Raw genomic sequence first — 15,565 nt, 5'->3', positions numbered from 1 at the left:
GTGAAAAGGCTGTCACATTCCAGACGGTTTGGGATTACTTTAGGAGAGAAGTAACTTGGAAGCCCTCCAAGGAAAGCCCATGGTTTGGCACAAAGCAGAGAGAGTTATTAAATAAAGAAAGAGGGGCCGACTAACGGCCAAGTGAGTGACAGAATGTGTTCTTTGTAACTGGGTTGCCTCAATGTCGTCTTGTACACCCAACCTGAGGCTCTTAACCCAATGGTCTGGCTGAAGGGTGGGCAGCAGTGAATGCTAACGGGCCCTGAGTGTGGGCCCACAGGCGCATCCACGACTTAGGGGTGAGGCAGATTTCTATCAGAGCATCTCAGAATAGAAGAGACCACAGAAGTCATCTGGTTCAACTGTCCAGCCCTCCACTCAGTAAGAAAACACCCTCACGGGTTGGCCCAATGATCCATTCGTGCATGGCTGTGACTGAGGAGAAAGGGCATTGTGTTGAATCCTTCCCCTCTTGGCTTCGGACCTGAGCTGTTTTTTCACAGCACCCCTGGAACCCTGACTGGGAGGGTTTGGAAGGTGGCTAGTCGGTTAAGCGGCTGCCTCTTGATTTCGGCTCGGGTCATGATCTCAGGGTTGTGAGATGGAGCCCCACGTCGGGCTCTGCACTCAGTGGAGAGTTTGCCTGAGATTCTCCCTCTCCCTGTGCCCACCCCCCCGCCCTCCCCTCTCTCTTTCGAGCAAAGAAAGAAGAAAGGAACAAATGTATCATCCAGTTGCCCTCCAGCCTCCAACTGACCCTTGAATGCCCTTTACAGTAGCAAAGACGTAACCTTCAGGCAGGTGCATGCTGGGAGTGGTAAAACTCCCTGGGTGGGAGTCTGGAGACCTGGGTTTCCATCTCAGACCTATCACTAACTAGCTTGGTGACCTCAAGCAAATTATGTCACTCTGTGAGGCCTCAGTTTGCTCACATGTAAAACACAGCATTTGTAGTGACTCATTTCCAGAGTCCTTCTGTGATCCTATTCACCTCTTGGTAGCTCCATCTGCCTTCTCGAATGGAAAGCCCATCCCTTTCGCACCACCCCTGAGCCGGCCCAGCTGCCCAGCAGTCAGGTCACCAGGTGCCTCACTGACTCTCTACTACCAGCCAAGCTAGGCCCTGGTGTGGTGTACGCGTATCTCAATGAGACAGAAATCAACGATCAGCCAGTATGCAAAGCATACATTGCCACGAAACCCAACATGCGAGTACAAGCAAGAACTGCACGCTTAGCAGTGTTTATACTTCAAAACCCTTTGCTCCAGCTGCCCCAGCCTGGGCATTAGATAACCCCCGATTTGTAACGGTTACCATGCCGGAATTCCAAGTCAAAGAGTATCCTATTTTGAATTCCACACTCCCAATCTGTTGCCTAGTATAAATATTATACTATGTAATGTGTAAATATTAAAATTTAACTTTAACAAGTTGAGTCACAGTCATTGGAATTCGGCCAAGACTCTAACACTTTTTCATTATTTCCAAAGAAAGACCAATTTAAGAAATGCAAACCAGTTCCAATTCACTTCAAAATTTGGCTTAACGTCAAAGAAATTTTAATGAAATTCTGCCTAAGCATTAAACATGAAGGTATTTATATGATTATTAAGTTAGCATTCGAGTTAAAGGGAAATTAGTTTTCGGTCTTTTGCTACTGGGTTCATAGGCCACTGAAACTCAAAATGATGGCTGCATTTCAACGGAATCCCTCATCTCACACAGGCAGGCTTTAAAACAGACACGAAGACACAACATTATGATGTGTGCTTTGTCTGGCCCTTTACTGCTGCACGGAGGCTGAGGCCTGAACCACAGCAGGTCTGAGTCTTGGCGGAACACCTTGTGCTCCTCCGTGAACACAAGAGGCTGCAAGGCCGGCTCCCACCCTCCTCCCCAGCCCCCCTGGAAGACCCTCAGGACAGAGTTTCTCATCCGCTCCTGGGTTCTGGCCAATCCCCGCCCCCCACCTTGGAACTCCTCAGCCAAGGGGTGCCCACAGCTCATCTGGCCCCTCTCCCTTCCCAGTTGTCCTTTTCATGTGTGCGCCTCAATCTGAAACTGTCTCGCTGTAGTATCTTTTCCAGTCAGATCCGTCGGGCTTTGGCCTTGTCCTTGTCTTGATTGTGTGTGCCGGACAACCGTACATATCTTTTTTTGCTTTCTCTGAAAACTTCCCTAAAGCAATCTTAGCAAAATCAGGAATTTGCGTCCTCGTCCCTTCATGGGTTTGAGCACGAACAGTTTATCAGTATCGTCTCACTGCATATTCTTACACTGAGATGGGGCTGATTCACATTCGGGGTGCAGCTTCTCCGGTGGTGAGTCTTCAGGCACATACAATCCTCTAGGACCCTCAACCCTGACATGAAAAGGAGAGAAAGCTCCAGTGTTCCGAGACTGAGGGGTGCATGTGGGAGGGGGCAGGACCCTTCTCCTGAGGCAGAAAGAGACAAGAGCTGGAGGGGCACAGTGACAAGAAGACAAGTCCAGCCGCTAAGAGAGAGGAGGACGAGGCTCACGAAGAAAGGAAAGCTTTGGAATGGCAGCGGTGAAGAAGATGGCAGGCCGAACCAGAGACCTGCTGAACAGCAAGGAGAGAGGGCCGATGAAGGTTAGCCAGGAGCTGGCAGGGGACAGGACCCGGGCAGGGGAGGGGCAGGAGAGGTCACGTGTCTGCCAGGCCCCTCCCAGACTCCCAGGCTCCGGCAGGAATGGGGACAGCAGAAGCAGAGGGAAGTCCCAGAGACACTTTCTACACCTGGGCCTACAGCGGGGCGGGGTGTTGGGGAATGAGGGGCCAGCCAGCAGCACCGCTGGAATGCACTTGGAGAGTGCCCCCAGGTGACCTGCGGGGTTTCCCACCTGCAAGAATGAGGGAAGGCTTTGAAGAAAACAAAGAAGAGAAATACTTCCCCGGAAAGCCCCAGAATGACATTACAAAGGCAAATACAAATGTATCTGGTATCTCCCCAACCACTGCTCCCTGTCATTTACCCAGAAAATAGAAACCCAAAGGCCCCATAGGGTCCCCCGCGCATTTCAAAGCCCAGTGAGGGACTGACGCCTGCTGGGAAATGCCTACTTAGGGATGTTTTGCAGGAAACACCTGCCCCCTCATCAAGGAACCTCCCAGGCCTGCACAAAGGCCCTGAAGGAAAGTAAGTCTAATTGGTCACCCTGACTCCCCACAGGGAGCATTTCTATGGGCCCGGTGCTCAGCGGAACTAGGCAAAATGGAATGTGCTCAGCTTCCAGGGAAGCGGAGGGGGCTCCCGGCGCTAGCCAGGACGCTGGCTAAAAGGGCCAGGATGCTTGGCTTTAAAAAAGACCAGGCTCCAGGCACACAGGGGCTCTGATTTTCAACTTCTGAAGGGCAGTCTTGGGGAAGAAGCAGCAGCCTTCTGAGGGACCCACAGGGGGACAGGGGACGGTTTGGCTCCACCCAAAGGGACCCAATCGCAGCTCAGCCCACAAGCTCCCCCATCTCGCCAGAGGGGCTCAAGCAGGGTTGCAGGACAGCTAAACTGACAGCTGCTGATTCAAACAACCTGAAGAGAGCCTGATGATCTCGAAAAGCCTCCTCATCTCTGAAATGCTTATTTTTCAAATTCGTTGAGGACAACGTGAGCCATACTCACTGGTCAGTGCGCCACAGAGCGCATGTTCTGGAAAAAACTTGCTTTCCCACAATTCTGAGAGGATCCGTTTGCTTGGCCCGGCTCTCCCTCTGCAAAGAGCTTGGTAAGAGATCATTATTCTTGCAGCTGAGCTGATTCCTTAGCATTCGCTATGCTTCACTCATCAAACTATATATCAATGTGCCTTTTGTCTTAAGAAAATACATAATGGGATTTTAATTCAATTACAAATTTACATATTACCAACTGGAAATTAATTTAATAAACAATTTGTTTCAATCAACTAATAGGAATAGGTTAATGGTGCAATTAATCAACTATTTGACTTTTTAAAGTTTTGATTCATTAAACTAACAACTTGCCACTTGGAGGCACATAAGGCTTTATCTTAAACTTCTACGTAGGCCTGTTGCGGTTCTAGTCACAATATTAGGAGCGCATAATATTTACACTTGGAAGTACACTCAGAGGTCAACTGGTCCTGTGCCCTCATTGACAGATGAGAAAAGTAAGGTCCAGGGAGGTTATCACCTCCCATTCCTCCCATCCACCCCCCGCCGTGTGCACACATACACGCACACCCTCACTCACCGCAGACTCATAACTACCGCGAGAGCAATTAATATTCTGTAAGAGGTTTCTGTTGCCCTTGGATAATTGTTTTAAAACAGGACGTATTCTAGGAAATGCATATTTTATTTCAATTTATTGAACGGGATGATGATAGTTCTCAAAAATTACATTTATGTCTGGTGCAAAGGCTCCTTCCTATGGGCAATGCCAACCCACACAATGCAAGAGAAGTTAGAGCAAAACTAACAGCTTAGCATTCCAAGAGGTGCCTGCTAGAGACCGCCACAGTTCATCTGCCAAGGCAGAAGTTAGTTTTCCACTACAGTGCAGCTGCTGTATCGATCCGGAGAAGGCGGCAAAGTCTCGAAGAAACCGCCACTGTATCTTTACAGCAATTAGCATATCGTTATCTCCAAGCGTTGTGACCTCACTCCTTAAGGCATATCCCATAGCTACCTTCTCTTGCTCCGATGTTTAAACACGGATGTGACCACTCTAGCTCTAAGGAGACCACACATTCACAGCCCCATGAATCTTTTTTTATAATGCCAAGCCAAGATATGCGCCAGAGGAAGCAGCCCACCAATGCAAATGTGTTTTTCCAAATGGCCAAAGGAAGTAGAACGACTGGGGGCAACTACATGACCTTTCCAATCGTGGTTCTCTTGGGCAACTATTTTAGATGCGGTTTGCTTCCTCTTCCCAATTCTTTCCCCTTATTACCTATATAGATAGAATACAGACTAGAGAGAAGAAAATACATATATAGAGAGAGTAGATATATGAGAAAATATGCCATTGTAACCATTTTCAAGTGCACGATTCGGTGGCATCGAGGACGTTCACACTATGGTGTGACCATCATCGCTATTTTCCAAAACTCTGTCATTCCCCCAAAGCAGTCCCACTTTCCTGACCCCTTCCTGCCTGGCTTCTGGGACACCAAACTCAGCAAGGCACCTTCACCGGCTTCTTTCCTGACACCTTCTCCTCCTCCCAGTCCCTAAATGACTAGGTCCCCAACTCTCTGTGTTTGTTCACTCTCTAGCACCACACACTTGCCCTTTGCCACACCAGCCAATCTCAGGGCTTGGAAGAGTACCCTACATAAAAGACCCCCAAATTGCCAGGCCGTGACATCCTTCTGAACTCAAGCCCCAAGATCTCACCTGGTTGAGAGTCATTTCTGCCTGGCCTTCCGATGTCTCAATGTTCATATTCTCTAACCTTCCCTCCCGTGCTCGCTCCTCTTCGTGTGTTGCTTATTTCTTTCATCAATTTCACCCCAACACCCAGTCCTGTAGGCTTGCTGTTTGGGCCTCATATCTGCTTCTTTCCCCTCACTCACTCTCACCGGGGGCCACTTCCTCCGACTGTGACATATCAAGTTTCCAGGTCATCGTTTTACCTTCAGAGTCCAAGCCTTCCGATCAGTTCCTACTGCTACTGCCCTGACTCGAATTTCTGTTCCCTTCCTCTTCTAAGTACCTACACAGTCTCATACCTGATCATGCCCCAGTCCATCTCCCCACACTTGTCCCTCACCCATGTTCTCTATATCCTGTTCCCGGGCAATCCTCCACCTCCTCTCTGCCCCAACCCCTGCATCGTCCTGTCTCTGCACTCATGCACTCCCACCTGGAAAGAGCCTTCCACACATCGGAATGTAAGGGCTACATCTTCCACTAAGTCTGCTCTGATATCCGTGCCTGGAATTTGCTCCCTGTCGTGTGCTGAACAGTGACCTCCAAAAGATATGTCCAGCCAGAACCTGTGAATAGGACCTTAGCTGGACATAGGATCTTTGCGGCATATATGCCACCAGTTCAGGATCTCCAGATGCCTGGTGTCCTTATGAGAGAAGGCAGAGGGCAGGGCCATTGGAGACACACAGAGACCATGTGAAGACAGAGGTAGAAAGCTCAGTGATGCGGCCACAAGCCAAGGAGTGCCAGGGACAACCAGAAGCAGGAAGAAGCAAAGAAGGATTGCCCCCAAGAGCCTTCAGAGGATGTGTGGCCCTGCAGACACCTTGATTTTGGACTTCTGGTTTCCAGAAGTGTAAGAGGAAAAGTATCTGTTGTTGAAGAGACCCAATTTGTCGCAATTTGTCACAGCAGTCCAAGGAAACTAGCATATCCCTCCATCTCAGAATCCTAGCACCTAACCTCCTTTTCCTTTATATCAATTATGCATTTTGGGCATCTGCCCCATCCTGATAGACCACAGCACCTGGCACACAGTAGGCGCCCACTTCACATTGTTGAAGGAAGGGGAGAGGGTAGGAGGGAGGGAGGGACAGAGCTGACCCTGCACCAGTAGGGGGCAGAGACTTGGGGGCGGGCTGGAAAGCAGAAGGCCTATCTGGCTTCCAATTCCTCATCCCTACTCTGAGCACAAGTAACCCACCAAAAGGAAATGGTCCAGAGAAGGCCACTCTAGGACTATACAGCCTGGAATCAATGTCTCTGTGGTCTGGAACCATCTGGGATCAGGAACTGAGCACAGAATAGGGGAGCGAGTCCACCGAACTTGTGGGCCACATTTCCAAAAGAGTATTTCCTTGGATATTAAAAAAGGAAACTCACATTTCTAAGTCCATCTACTTCTTCTTGGGCTAACATTATAAAATAAAATGATCAGAGCTCATTAATGTAATTCATGCACCTCTGTTTTTTTTTTTTTTTTTTTTTCAGGTTATAACAGCAATAATTACCTCTGAATGGGTTTTCCCTGGGAATTAAATGACTGATAGGGGTTAATGGCCCTTTGGTTTTGCTGTGGGTCATCAGCTCCCCTGAGTCTGTCATTAATCCCCATGATATGCCCTGCTGAAACAGGTCATTGGTGATAACGGTCTTTCGTGCTTAAATTGAACTAATGCATTTTACTTCTCCTTCGAAGTCAGAATGGCTGAAGGATCCTCTATCTTTAGGAACAAAGACATTTCTCTGATGGTGGAAAGAAAGTGATTTTTTTTTTTTTTTTACAGCACATTAATAAGACTAGGGAAATGAAAGAATCTGAATCCTTTGATGTCCAGTCCAGAGGAGGAAGAGACAGGCAGCGCCACATCACGAAACAAAATGTAGTCCGATTAAGCGCAAGGCAAAATGTGACGGATAATGAGGCTGATTACGGTATGTGTTCTTTCGGGCCTGCAAAGGGTGACCACACTCTCCTGTTCTTTGAAGTTTCCTTTTGCTCCTTTGGCCTTTTTGGGGGGGAGGAGGGGGTCAAAAGTCACCTCCACTAAGCACATCTGTCACTGACAAGATAACAATTCCACAAGTCATGCTGGTCTTGGGATGGGCCAGCATGCTCAATCAGCCACAGATGCATCCATCTTGTAGCTCAATGCCTAGAGGTCCGTATTCACGGTTAATGACCAGCTCCAGCTGCTGGGCGGGGAGCCTCAAGTTAGATCTCCCTTCCTTGGAGTAGCTCATCCCTGTGGACAAGCAAAGCCTGCACAGAAAGCAAATTACGAGGACGGAGTCAGTGAGGAGTGGCAGGTCCCTCCTAATCCCGAGGAAACTGCTCAGAGGCCTGAAAGATGGATACACCACAAAGACCACTACGTCTGATTAGCACGCAAAGGGTGAAACAATGGAGAAAACGGAGCTCATACTCAGAGACTCAAAGTGCTGGCCGTGGATTTCTCGTGTTCACTTGCATTGTGCTATCGGCTGAGTACAAACCAATTTTCAGACGTCCTCCGGCAGTTTACAGAACGCTATTCTTAGGCCATCAATGTTTCTGAATACAGTTTTAAGATATAGATAATTTCCAAATAGAAAAAGGATCATCACCATGGGGGAAAAGGGGAAATGGGATTGGAGATGTGACAGAGATTTTAATTCCCACCTGGATTTCGGGTGCCCTACAGTCTGTCTTTGGGCAGTAGTAATTTGTCTTACATTGAAAGTAACAGTGAATATTATTTGGCATTATAAATTCTATTGATGTGTAGGCAAAAAGAAATGTAAAGAGAAGTGAATACTAGGTACATTTATTTGGAACAATCTAGTCTTACTTTCCTTCTGGTCATTATTGTTCTATAAAAAGTGTACGTATACATAAAGGGGAAAATGTAAAAATGAGTTGAAACTCATCCCTTTATGATCAGCAACTTAAATATGAATTGCACAGGCCACATAAAAGGTATACCGAAGCAAGTACAGAAAGTAAAATCATGCTGGTAAATAGGGCTACGTTACTTTCAAAGGTGGGAAGCAACTTCAACAGTGCACTGAAAAAGAAAGCAAAGCCTTTTTTAAAAAATGTCATGGGGCGCCTGGGTGGCTCAGTCAGTTAAGCATCTGACTCTTGATTTTGGCTCAGGCCGTGACCTCAAGGTGGTGAGATCAAGCCCGGCATCAGGCTCCACGCTCGGCACGGAGCCTGCTTGAGATTCTCTCCTTCCCACTCTGCTCCTACCCTCTGCCCACGCTCTCTCTCTCAAATAAATAAAATCTTTTAAAAAATAAAATAAAAATGTCATGTTGGAACCAAATACATTTAGAGCTAGGTCATTATAGTTTTGTGTGCACAAGATTTTTTGGAAAACATCGGCAGTAAAGGAGAGAAGCCCCAAATAGAGTGGCTGGTGACAAGTTTAGGAGTGGTGATGGGGGAGGGCTGCGGGCTGCAAAACCTCTATGGATTCAAAAAGGCTTAACTTTAGAAGATGCATTTCTCAACACTTCAAAATTGCCCAATAAATCAGAAATTATAAAGATGTGGCCCTTAAAAAAAAAAAAAAAAAGCCTATGGCTATGGTATTTATCATTAGCTTGCAATGTCTAGAGCTACTGGTTTAGAAACAACTTAAGAATTAAATTAAATGTGTGGCATTTGTTAAATTGCACGTACAAAATCACTATCTGTATATAAAACTGTCAGCTTACTGCAGCCCATTCACTGACCCCATAGGCTTTAAAGGGCACACGGGCTGGTTGACTTATGAAACCCCCTGTGAAAAGAGCAGAGCTTCCAAAGGAGCTGGGTGGGAGAGGAGCTGCTTCCCCTGTGGACTGTGTGTCTGGTGAGGCCCTTGCAGCCTGAAACACTTCGGAAGGTACAGTTTCTTTTATGTTAATGACTAACATCTACCAGGGTCTTCCCTACAGAGGTCATCTGTTTATTTGTATCATTTTACTTACCTGTCTAGTTATAACTCTCTGCGTTCCTCAAACTATTGAGGTGGTTATAAAAACATGTGATCATTCATTCTAGACCAAGCGAAAAAGGACATTTTTATTCAATGTTTACACAGGACATAGATGTATGAACTATCTAATGGAAGTGATAATACACTTCTATAAAACGTAAGGACTCAAAGAAGCCCTCCAATACTTCTGTTCTTCCTCCAGTGAGCTTCTGCAAACATCTCCCCCATGCCAGCCACCCAGTTAGGCACCATGGACTGGAGGCAGGCAAAGACATCATTTCATTTTTTTCAAGGCACACCCATTCATACAGATCTTAAGAAAAACAACTTTTTTAAGTAGGCTCCATGCCCAACATGGGGCTTGAACATGACCCTGAGATCAAGAGCCGTGTGCTTTACCAACTGAGCCAGGCAGGTGCCCTGAAAAACAATTTCTTTCAAGCTCTAAGCCTCTCAAATGTTTAGGAAACCAAGTCTGTGATTCTTTCAATATTAATTAATCATACATGGCAACTGCATGAGAGTCAACTAAAATCACTGGCAATTAGAACTATAAGAACACTTTATGCGGCCCCTTCATTTTACATGTGAGAAAAGTAAGGGCCAGAGAGGGGCAGTGATTCACCTAGAAAGATAGAGTGCAGATCTCCTGAGATGTACTATTCCATATATTATATGTTGTTATATTACGTTATAACCAATACATTTAAAAAGACCACCAAAAATTAGTAAATAAATATATTTTATGCATTGGGGTACCTGGGTGGTGCAGTCGGTTAAGCATCCAACTTTTGGTTTTGGTTCAGGTTGTGATCTCAGGGTGGTGAGATCGAGCCCCGTGTCAAACCCCGCGTCGGGCTCTGTGCTGAGCGCAGAGTCTGCTTGAGACTCTCTCTCTCCCTCTGCCCCTCCCCCAACTCTCTCTCTCTCAGAAATGAATAAATAAATCATATATATATATATATATATATATATAAAATGCATGTTAAGTAAAAGTAGAATGGTTTATATATTATAGTTTTTCAATAATTCCTTGTTCTACCTGACTTTTGGATTAGTGACCAACCACTGGTCCCAGTCTCGTCCAAGAGACTATAATACAGGTACCAAAATTCAGAAAAGGTATGCCCTTAGTTTCTGCATCACTTCTGCTGTAGCAGCCGGACCAGGACAGCTCCCAGAGATGGCCTCTTCTGAATTCATATACTTGTTTGGTTCATAAGATTTTACTGCCTTGGGCGGCTCTTCCTTGAGAGTGTTTTCCATCATTATTTCACTCTGGCAGAGCTAGGAAAAAGAAGACTTGAGATTGCCCATCCATCCTTTATGGTATGAGTTGGCACTTCTGATAAAAGGTTATCGTGAAACAAGTGATTATGACAGTAAACCAGTAAAATTCGGAGGCTAAACAAGCACTGCTTTCCTTTGGGAAGAACAGAGTCCTGAAACCTCCTAGAGAGAGAGGGAAAAAAAAGAGCCCCACTAGGGGCAGAGTAGCTAAGACCCTGTAGAGACACGTGAGCTGATTTGCTCAAAGTCACAAATCATGATCAGAATGTCAGAGAGACTAGAATCCAGCTCTTCCAATCTGGACGTCTTTCCAGAGTAAGGCCAATCTAATTTACAACCAAAAAGAGAGGATATGGCTATATTCTGTGTTGAGCCCAGGGCATGTTGAGTGATTCCAAAATTAATCAGATGAGATGAAATACATCAGTTTATAATTCCAGTGTCTCCTCAATGAACAAATTAACATAGATTTTTTTCAAAGATCCTGGCCTTATATTTTGGGTAAGTTCCAAGGTATTGCTTATGAACAAGAATGGTATGACAAAGGGTTGTTCTTGGAAACATGAAAACAATCTTTATTACAAGCCCAACTCTTCTGCCACCCAGCTCATTCCCTTCACATTGTAGCCACAAACCACCGCGTATGGATTTCCTAAGAAAATCACCTGCTAGATCACTGAGTAGGAAAGAGAGACAAGCCTTACTTTTTACAACTGATGGGCGAAGGCATTATTCCCCAGGAAAAACCAATGCCTTTGACTTGTCTTGGTGACAGCTCTGTTCAGCCTGAATTCCAGGGTTTGATGATGGAACTACATCTGCATGCTCGTCTTAGTGGCGTGTCGAGGACTTAGTCCTCCCAAGCTAAGCACAAAAGGGCTTGCATCGAGGTGGTAATTACCGTCACTCTCCCAAATGATGAACTTCTAATCACACTGAGGAAAATGTTTTGTCAGGACAATAATCCCAATTAAGAATTTCTTGGCAAAACTGCTGGAGCAAACAAAAACGTGCCAGTAGATAACACAGAACTCAGAAAACCACCTAGCCCCAGTGTGAAAGAGCAGCAACCAAGACTGCCCCTTGGCAAAGTCACCCACAGAGGTGAGATGACAAAAAACAAATGTTACATATTTAGGCATGTATCGTCCCCTTGACTTCTCTATGTAGCCTGTGCAGCTGGGAGCTCAGACACACACAATACAACAAAGCACCCCCACGTGGTTGTTTCCAGAATGTGTATGGGGAGTGGGCGGCTACAATCAATACAGAAAAGTCTCAGGTCAATGGGACGGCTCCTCTTCCACCGACCCCTCCTCTTCTGGCCACCCTACCACCTCTCAGAAGATCAGCAGCAGGAATAAAAGATGAAACTCGTGTTTTTCTCAATCTGTTTAACAGCTCTGCTAGAAAGTAGGTATACCGAACACACTGGAGCTCTCTGGGAAAAGAAGTCGAAGGGGGCAGTCGGAGGACTGTGTTTGTGTAACGCAAGCTCAGGGCCCAGCCATATATTTGGTCAAAAGTCCCTGTTCCGGTTCTGCCTCAGCAGTAAGACGGTACCCCCACATGTGGCGCCCACCATTTCCGGCACCACATGGCTGCCATTAGCTCCTGAGCCGTTTGCAAGGAAGTCTGGAGCCCGAGGATAAGAGAGGTCAGAAGGGACTCCTGCAGGCCAAATTATAGGGTCTTTCTGAAAGCGAGAAGGCTTGTATGTAGGGCTATTTGGGGAATCCTCCCAAAGCCCCAGCTTGAGGGATTCTGAAGAGGAATAACCAGCCTTGGTGAAGGAAAACAGAATACAGGCAGCTGTGGAGAAGAAATAGGAAGAAAATAACATTCACCTCAATTCCCCCAGAGTCCTTGAGTGTTCCCACACAGGTTTTGGCTTCTGAACACATAACCTCCCTCAGGAGCATGGGTGGTTCTTTCCTCCTGATGGGCTGTCTGGCAGTGACTGGGCCTACAGCCCACAGCAAAACACACGGCGCAAAAAACTGGGTTAGTTCCAGAAGCATCGCTCAGTAGGTGTCCATCTCGGCTAGAAATCTCTTCCAACTCGCCCCTGTCTTCCAGTAGCAGAATTCGTTTGTTTATTTTCTTCATCAAGAAAATTATAACCACGCCTAAATAAACCCTCCCAGCTAAAATGAGGCCCTCTTGTCAAATCTACCTTGTATCAATTTCTGCTGAAATTGAGGGAAAGATTCATAAAGGAATGAAATGGTATGATTTTTTTTAATTAGATTCATTCAATCTCAAAGGTTATAAGCTTCAATTGTCCCCTAGGTAAGAAAAAGAGTTTTGTTTAATGACTCAAACAGATATTTAGAATTTTTGTAAGAGTTGGTTACAGGAGGGATAGAATTCAGGTTATAAATAACTTTCAGCTTCTAATAATCTGTATCTATCTCTCTCTATATATATTTGGAGAGAGGGAGAGTTTAGAGAGAGAGAGAGCGCACAAGTGAGCATGAATGATGAAGAAGTTTCCTTCTATATACTCTATATATTCTCACTAGATGTCACTTCAGTTTAAAGGTTTATCATGGTCTCCCTGCCGTAAGATACCTTTTAACAGAAAGCAACATTTTGAAATTCAAAGCTTTATATCATAATTCAGAGGAACTCTGTTGAATCTCTTCTAGAAGCTAATATTTCTAGTAACCAAATATTATGGCATCTTGGGAATAGATATTTTGTATGTGGATCTTATATGCCAAGTTTATCAAAAAGGTATATATATAAGAAATATTTCACAAGAAGTAAATGTGAGGCGACTATGAGTCACATCAACATAAAGAAAATGGAATTGTCTTCTAAATATAAAAAAATTTTCAAAAACCATGTTTTTAGTTATTGTATACTCTAGCAACTTACCCACAAGGTGCCAAAATAACCTCAAAGCTGGTAGGGATACCAAAAGGCACATTGGCCCGGTAATATCCATCAGCAATTAATTTTTATATATAGGGTAGCGCAAAGGGAATTCACAGCACTTTGGGTTACAATGGAGTCTTAGTGATTACAGGGTCCCAATTCATCCCTGGGCTCCTGTTTTCAATGTTGGAGAAGCCAGATCCCAAGAGAAGTTCAATGAGTCTCCAAAGATCTAGAGCCCAGGCCTCCAGACTTGGCCAAATGTGGTTTGTCTAATGACTTGGCATAACCAGTGGCAAACACGAACTGGAATTTCAGTTAAGACACCTCCTAAAGTGATGACCTGCCCCCTTCATCGGTGGGGAGGAGCAGGGGAGGCAGATGAGCAAGAGAACAAGGCAAGCGTGTCCCTTTCCGTCTGTGTGCTGGTATAGCCACGAATGAGTTAACACACGCAGAGAGAGAGAGAGAGAGAGAGAGAGAGCAGACTCCTAGTCTGGGTCTCTACAATGCCAGACATCTGGATGAAAATTGAAATTTTTAGTCAAAACCCCAGATATTTTCAAACACATGTTTTCATCTAAATATTGGATTGTGCATAGACAGACCCTTAATATAGGTAAGTGGAAAACAGAAAATTGCAAATCTCCATGATTGGGTGAATTATTGCCTTCGGTTGGGGAAGGGGGGGCTGGGGCTGTATGTTCAGTATGCATGAAGCATTTTGAGACGTTTGCTGCGATGGGTATTTTTAAACTCTTTCTAGCCATACATAGAATGCAGAAATTAACACAAGAATGTCTTAATTGGGCCTATTTTATATACAAAAGAATAATGGGCTAAATGGGTTGGAATGAATGCCATATTTATCCTTCAAGGGAGGAAAGACAGGATGATTCACAGGCGGCAAGGCCAAGAGCATCGAGCCTTCTCAGGAGTAGAACAAATATATCTCCTTTCATAATATTCTGCCTCCTAGTCCTCAAAGGCCCCCTAAAGGCACAAATAGAAAAGAGATGGGAAAATCGGGGAACGATTCATTTTAATTTCACATACAGTGATTTTCTTTTAGGGATTGTGATGCAGAGCCACGATAATAACTAACAACTCTGTCTCAACTTTAAAGCGCCCAGAATGACTTTCAAAGGAAAGTTCCATTATAACTCTTCCCAACTTATCACACGCCTGCCTCCTTTGTGCAATGCAGCCAGTCGCAAAGAGACTCCACAATGGCGCAGGAGCTAAGGAGAGTCTGTCTTTGGCCGTGGAGAGCATTCTGGCATTTCACGATTTGGTTTACTCTCTTAACCAAAAAAACAGGCTTGAACTCCCTCAGCCTGGACATGACAGGAGGAAGAGTCAGGTACCAAGGCCATATAAACTCGCGGCAGACATTCAAGAACTGATGACAAAATCGTTGGAGCTAAGCAAAAAATTACTCTGGTTAACAGAAATGGACTTTCGTTTTGGGAATAAAAAATAAAAAAGAAAGCAAGGGTGGGTGGGAAAGCGATGCATAGGATCTCTTGCACAGAATCATTCCTTCAGGGAAAATGACCAGTCCTTTCTCTTTGCCCAGAAAGAAAGGTTAAGAGTGAACATCCATAGCCAACAAAAGACAGTCGTGCAAGAAGTCGCCTGCTACAGAAATTTGGATTCGGCTGACTCTTAAGGTTGGTTTCCACGAGTCCTGCTGGCTGGGATGAGGCCGAGGGGTCCAACCTGCCAAGCAGGGATCACTGCTCAGAGGAGCTGAAAACCGGAACACTGGATCTCATTTGTTCCCTCGGACCCTTAATGTTAGACCCACAAATGCCATTAACAGATGCTGTTCTCCCTCCAAAGGACAATGCAGCTTCCCATCGAATCTGACAATAATGCCCGATATTTCAGAAAGGTGTAGCGGGCTAAAAAACAAAACACAGCTTGGAGGTGTCGCAGGGCTGTGTGACAGTGTGTTCTTGCAAAGTTGCGTGCCCATTAAACTACCATCAGTCAATCGCC

At 45.4% G+C, this 15,565-nt stretch overlaps 1 protein-coding gene across 1 annotated transcript in view; it reads right to left on the bottom strand.

Annotated features, from left to right (window-relative positions):
* AFF2 (AF4/FMR2 family member 2) overlaps nt 1-4,665 on the bottom strand; it is a 322,097-nt gene extending 317,432 nt beyond the window's left edge. Inside the window, exon 1 of the mRNA XM_035001853.1 lies at nt 4,463-4,665. Within this exon, the coding sequence (XP_034857744.1) occupies nt 4,463-4,665 (203 nt within the window). The remainder of the gene's footprint in view (nt 1-4,462) is intronic.
* Between the last annotated feature and the right edge of the window lie 10,900 nt (nt 4,666-15,565).

Source organism: Mirounga leonina, unplaced genomic scaffold (assembly GCF_011800145.1).
Source record: "Mirounga leonina isolate KUSES-001 unplaced genomic scaffold, KU_Mleo_1.0 Mir_101608, whole genome shotgun sequence".
NCBI lineage: Eukaryota > Metazoa > Chordata > Mammalia > Carnivora > Phocidae > Mirounga > Mirounga leonina.
The sequence above is the reverse complement of the archived record's forward strand: the minus strand, read 5'-3'. Positions and strand labels throughout refer to the sequence as shown.